General features: G+C 42.3%; 1 protein-coding gene across 1 annotated transcript; it reads left to right on the forward strand.

Annotated features, from left to right (window-relative positions):
- Positions 1 to 2399: 2399 nt before the first annotated feature.
- LOC307047291 (homeobox protein Nkx-2.5-like) lies at positions 2400 to 5961 on the forward strand. The gene is made up of 2 exons (XM_079694202.1): positions 2400 to 3091; positions 4664 to 5961. The coding sequence occupies exons 1-2, from the start codon at positions 2668 to 2670 to the stop codon at positions 5299 to 5301; spliced, it is 1062 nt and encodes a 353-aa protein (XP_079550328.1). The 5' UTR covers positions 2400 to 2667; the 3' UTR covers positions 5302 to 5961.
- The last annotated feature ends 501 nt before the right edge of the window (positions 5962 to 6462 follow it).

A 6462-nucleotide genomic window follows, 5' to 3' on the forward strand; every position in this document is an offset into this window, starting at 1 on the left:
ACTGAATAATTTCTTTAACAGCACCGACATTTCACTCACTCTGCATCAGCATAATGATATCAAAGACAAAATAGAAAAAGCTTGACACACTTAGAAAGCTCCAATATAGAAGAACAATTCAGATTTTCAATAATTTGTGATTTTTTTGTGCGAGCCAAAAAGTGATGTAGGACCACAAAAATGCTTTATACATATTTCGGAAACAATAATCTACTATATATTAATATTTTCTAACAGTTCCAATGTTATGGTCTGCACTATCCTATATGAATGTATCATTCAACATTGCATTACTCACGTCACTTTGACCTTATTACAGATTTGCAGTGTATTTTAGAATCATTATTAATATTTCAACATGTCTACGTATGGATTGTCTTTATTGATGAGTCATTTACAAAAGAAATATAAAAAATGAAAACAGTAAAATACTGTAATGATGTTTGGGTAAAGCTTTGAAAATTATAGCAAATGATGGAACATAATAACATTAAAAAACGCTTGTGTGGAAATGTCTTAATTGCAACAGAAACCTTCATCATAACTTGTATTACATGCAGACCTTATCATTGTGGTTTTACTATAGAATCAGGACACGAATGAACATGTTAAATCTGAATTAAGTGTATTTCTTTTTGTTTTAATCACATCCTTTTTTCGCCGGCTGTTAGCTGAGAGAGCAGCCCGCAGGAGGAGCGAGGGCAGCGGGGGGAGAGAGGTGGAGGTCCCGCTGAAAACGGAAAGAGGAGCTGATAGCAGCAGATTAGCTCCGGCTAAAAACGTCCGTCAGTTTTCCAGCAGGAATCTTAATTGCCCCGGGGGCCCTGCTTATCGGCCCGTGGAGGGTTATTAATACAACACCCGCGATAACAGAGACGAGAGACCCCAAGAGAGAAGCTGCTGCAGGAGGAAAAACTAACTCTCAGATTAAGAGAGGGGGGAATGAAGACTATTTTGAATATTGTACCTTAACCTCTGGAACACTTTTCCTTTACATTCATAGCTAATACTTTCTCTTATGTTGCGGAAAAGGGTGTCACTTTGTGTGAATCTGTGCTGTTTTTCAATCTCAACCTGTTGCTGTTTAACGGGGATTAATGAAGGTCAATTTGATTTTTATCTTATTTTAAAACTGCTTAGGACACAGGTGGTCATTAGGATACAAATGTGTTTGACCATATATAATTTTAAGTAATAGGGGATTCATTTGAAGTCAGAGAAAATAACCCACATTGGAGGAAATCATATTTTGTGTTCATTTAATAAGCTTTTTCTATATTGATTGCACGTGTTTTTTTATATTTATATATCTACCTAGAATTTTGCAAATAAACCTTTTTTAATGTTTTCTTCAGTGTGGTCTTCTTACAAATTGTACTTTGAAAAGCAAAATCAGCCCTTTCAAAGAGTAAAAGGCACTTGGCTTTATTGGCGTTTTAACATAATACGTGAAGAGTGAGATGTTAAAAACTCACACGGCATTTATTGAAATGCTGCTTCATTACATAAAATAAGAACATGTGTATATTTCTGGAATATGAGTCATGTGCACATTTCACTGTTGTAGAGTCTGACATAACACATCTTTTGAACACTTGGACATTTCTTAAACGAGCAAACACGTTTTGAAACTCTGAGAGAAGTCCAACAAGCCTCAGTTTCATGATGTGTCTTTTTGGTGTGCCATTCCGAAAAAGAACTCAACACACAGTTCAGGAGTTTGTGTGAGATCTGCAGGGCCCATTTTTTTGAATATGCCAAAACTCACATGTTACTCCCTTTTAATTGTAACGTAAAGTCAAAAGGGTTATTTAAACCTCTCAAGTAAAAGACGAGACAGGCTTCACCGCAGATCCTATTGACACAAATATACGAAAATACTATAAAAATGGAAAACCACAGACAAAATCCACCTGAATGTGTTAGTTCCACTTTCCCCTATCATCAACCCTCTGGATGAAGTTAAACAACTACGGGTTCCTGCCTCTATTACCCTTTGACCTGACTGTTGACCTTGACGTGCCACTGCCCTTAAAGCGAGTGTGCCGCACGCTGCGCCTCTCCAAAGAGCGCACTGATTTACGCACGGGCAAACACAAATACTCCAATACACTGAGCGACTGTGGAATCATTCAAACTACAATTAGCACGTATTAATAGAGCACATTTATAGATAATCTTTTTGCAATCACAGGTTAAGACTCACAAAGTGATTTTTGTATTAAAATGCCTGCGTTAGGAAGAGAGTGGAGAGGAGTGGGGGTCAGTAGCTACAATTATCTGCCCACCATATTTATATAAGACCGAAAACAAAACCAGTACGTGAACACACGTCACGTACACGCCCCATCTTCCCTCTCTCTCCCCCTCGATTTCCCAAATCGCTTCCAGCCTGCACGCACTTTCCGTTTCACACTCACCCCTCCCCCTGACACCAGAGGAGGCAGAGGCGCTCCTTCGTCCCGGTCCAAACTCCACTCACAACGCCCGACATTACATCTGTCAGACAGGAGACCTGCGTGGACAAAACCGGAACTAATACCCAGGTTTTCGTGCGTTTCACTGCGATGAGGGATTCCAGAGGCTTAACGCACCTCCAATTACGCGAGAAGGAGCTATTAGGCTCAATTATTTGTTAGAGAAAGAGTGCAGGGAAAGGAGGAGTGCATGTTACTCCGTGGGCTTCGTTTCCTCGGAGCTGCAGAGCAGGAGCTGGATGACATGATGCTGCAGAGTCCGCTCACCTCCACGCCGTTTTCCGTCAAGGATATCCTGAAAATGGAGCAGCAGCAGCAGCAGCAGCAGCAGCAGGCCGGATCTCTGGAGCTCCAGCACCGGGTCCAAACCCAGCAGTTACCCGGTTCACCTCCCCAGCAGCAGCACTTCCAAACCCCACCGTCCTGCATGCTCGCAGCGGCCCGGGAAAGTCCTTCATTTTCGGACGGAGAGGATAACCTGGCGTACCTGAGCGCGCTGGCGGTGCGCGGAGAGGAGGACCGCGGGGACACCAGCCTCTCCCCGGACATGTACGGGCACCCCGGCCTGCAGGGAGCCAAGCTGGAGGCCAACGAGCTGGAGGAGCAGGAGAGCAGTGAGTTCAAGCCGCTACTGTGCAGACAAAAGACAACAAAGGAACCGTGCAATAAGAATCAATGCATCATTATCAGGGTTTTACAGAGAAAACACAAAAAAGCGTAAATTATAAATGTGTGTTCCTGATTTGAATGTAACAGTTTTGGTGGCGAGACAATCATTCGCATGTTTAGCAACAATAGCAGCGTAACCTGCAACCTTAACCAAAGTGAAGTCATGGCAAATGAGACACGTTACCTCTTTTACGCATGATGTAGTTCTTACATGTAAATTATCATTTAAAAAAATCTAATAATTGGTATTCATTTAGTATACGTAAAAGGTCATAAAATGTCAAGCAAAAACTGGAAGGAAAAAATAAATGTTGTGTAATTTTCTAAATAATCATGCAGCTTTTTTATGGCCAATTATTCCAGTATTTTAATTAGTGTATGATCACTTGTGTGACCTTAAAAATGATCCCCACTATAACTCAATGGCTGTGCACATGCCAAAAATCCCTGTTAATATTTTCTAACTTATATAGAGAAGTATTTGTCCCAAGATGCTTACTCACCAAACATTATCCCAGTAAAGAGTTATCCACACGCTGGAGATCCCTAACTCTGAAGGATCCAGTCAAGTCTGTCAAACAGTCTGCAGGGCTTCGTTACGCCAGTCTGTTATGATGTGTGGACCATAAACCGACAATTAGTTTAAAGAGGCTGTAAAAGAAAAGACACCGAGAAGTAGCTCTGATAAACACACCCAGCTCCAACACATGGGATAATTACTCATTAGATATAAACAGTTAAGATACTACTACACTACTTTGTGTACATAATATCTGTCTGAAAATTACAATTGGCCAACTGTATTTTAAACCAATCCGATTTATTTTGTATTTGTTGCACGGTTTCTCCTTTAAAGATCAGTGTCTAACCAGGTGTGAAATTGTCTAATTTATATAATTGTTTTGTAATGTTATGGTAGTTTCTAATTGAAGCTATGGAGATCTCATGTTTGATCCACTTATTAAAGTGTGTGCTGCAGTTTCTGTTCAAAGTCTACTAAGTGCACGGGTTGGGGCATGATTCCTGAGTTTTTCTGTGCCTCTAGCTTAAAGTTTTTGACATTTGCAGAAGTTCATTCAGCAAAGGAGATGTTTCTGTTTGAGTTTTAGTCCCGGCAGTGGATATTATTGGATTTATTTTGAACTATGTGATGAGGTTCTTAGTGTTGTAGCCTAGCTTCAGTTGGAATAATATAATCGGCATATTATTGTTTATTTTTCATAATGGTTTCTAAGCTTTTTTGTGTACGCATTCTTGCTTAAAACATATGTTGTCATATCGGAGTTTTAATAAAGCTATAGGAGAAGTGTCCTGTTTAAGTTTTGTGGTGGATATTTCTTGGATTTAATGTGCACTATTTAATACAGTTTTTACTGCTAAGACTTCTGCTCAAAAACTACCAAAGGTGTATTAGCTGTGCACTGATAACGTTGGAATTACATTGTTTTTTACTTCTGAAATAACATGTTAGGATTTGAGATTTTAACACTTCTTCCGTGTCCTCCCTCCCTCCCCAGAGAGCTGCGGTCTGGTGTCCCGGCAGGAGGCCTCGGAGGGCGGGCAGGCTGACTGTGATCGGCCCGCGCAGAAGCAGCGGAGCCGGCGGAGGCCCCGCGTGCTCTTCTCCCAGGCGCAGGTCTTCGAGCTCGAGCGTCGCTTCAAGCTGCAGCGATACCTGTCCGCCCCGGAGCGAGAGCACTTGGCGTCCAGCCTCAAACTCACCTCCAACCAGGTGAAGATCTGGTTCCAGAACCGCCGATACAAGTGCAAGAGGCAGCGGCAGGACAAGTCTCTGGAGGCGGTGGGGCAGCACCACCCTCCGCCACCGAGACGCGTCGCTGTGCCGGTGTTAGTCCGGGATGGGAAGCCTTGTTTGGGGGGAGGGCAGACGTACTCCGGTGCTCCATATGGATCCAACCCGTATACCTATAACGGATACCCGGCGTATACTTACAACAACCCCGCTTATAACAGCAACTACAGCTGCACATACACCAGCATCCCCTCTCTGCCCCCCTCCAGCACCTCCAGCGCCTTCATGAACATGAACTTGGGAAATGTGAGCAGCCTCGGAGGATCAACACAGGCCCAAGCTCACCAAGGGACATCGGTCGCATCCTGCCAGGGCTCCCTGCAGGGGATCCGGGCCTGGTAGCCTCACCAGAACACTGTATTTCTTTTTTATAAATGGAGCTCTTTTAATTTTGGTCAACACAGGCTTTTAGAAGTGTGTTCATTTGGTCAGAACTCAGCTCCGAAATTAGTATTTTATATTTTATAAAGGATGGGAGTTTGGATTCCTGGTAGCCTTACCAGACCAGAACTGTTTCTTTTTTTGGAGCTCTTGCAATTTGGTTTAACCCACAAGCTTTTAGAAGTGTGTTAACTTGGTCCAAACTTGGTCAGAAAATAGTATTTTATATATAAAGGATGTGAGTTTGGATTCTTGTGTCAGATGACTTGACATTCACTCGTATTTTCGGCTACTTCGAAGCTGGAATAAGTGTGCGTAAAGGCGTGTGGCACCTAAACTGACAACGCTTGGGTTAAAGTTGATGTATTTTTTTCAATTATTATTAGTGCTCTATTTTGGCACTTGGACTGAGGCACAGGGGGGACATTACGCACAAGATTTGCGCATTTCTCCTTATTTGAACAAAAAAGATGGTTGATATTTTTCATGTATGTTTTTAAATGGTATATTGTTAGTCTATGGAGAGATGACATTTCTTTAAGTGTTGTGGTTTTTGGTTGAAAAGAGAACTGTTTCAGTCTATTTCACATCTATTCAAATAAATCCGAGACATGGGAACAAGGTGCGTTTGATTTTGTAAGAAAACATTTGATCCTCTTATTAGATTTCAAACGCCACGTGCTGACCTGAAACTGTATTTTCTACCTAAATAATTTAAGAAAGAATAATAATTATCTTTTATTATTGCTCCGATTTGGGGTCACAGGGGCGAATAAAATGCTCGCAGTTAAATGTGTCTCGTAAACATATTGGGCAGATCTGCTGCAGGAGAACCTGCTAAAGGGACTCTTTGTCCCGGTGCCAAGAGAAGTGAAAGGAGGAAGTATAATTCTCCATTTGGGGTCCTTTAAAGGACGCGATTAGGCACCTAAAATACCCCAAAAACCGAGCTGCAGCCACGCAAAGGAGTGGGAATAATGGCTCTTATTGGATTGTGGGACAAAAGGTGTGTGGTAGGCAGAGCCGGGCACTCAGCAAAGACAAAAGCGCGCAGGGGCCGTGAGATTGACGTCCTAATATTCCCATTTGAGGGACAGGCAGCGGGTTATTCTGCGCGGAGAA

This window comes from Notothenia rossii (genome assembly GCF_949606895.1).
Source record: "Notothenia rossii genome assembly, chromosome: 1".
NCBI lineage: Eukaryota > Metazoa > Chordata > Actinopteri > Perciformes > Nototheniidae > Notothenia > Notothenia rossii.

Coding starts and splice junctions, on each gene's coding strand:
- LOC307047291 (XM_079694202.1), top strand. CDS start 2,668: ATGTTACTCCGTGGGCTTCGTTTCCTCGGAGCTGCAGAGCAGGAGCTG. Junction 3,092..4,663: donor GCTGGAGGAGCAGGAGAGCA/GTGAGTTCAAGC, acceptor CTCCCTCCCCAG/AGAGCTGCGGTCTGGTGTCC.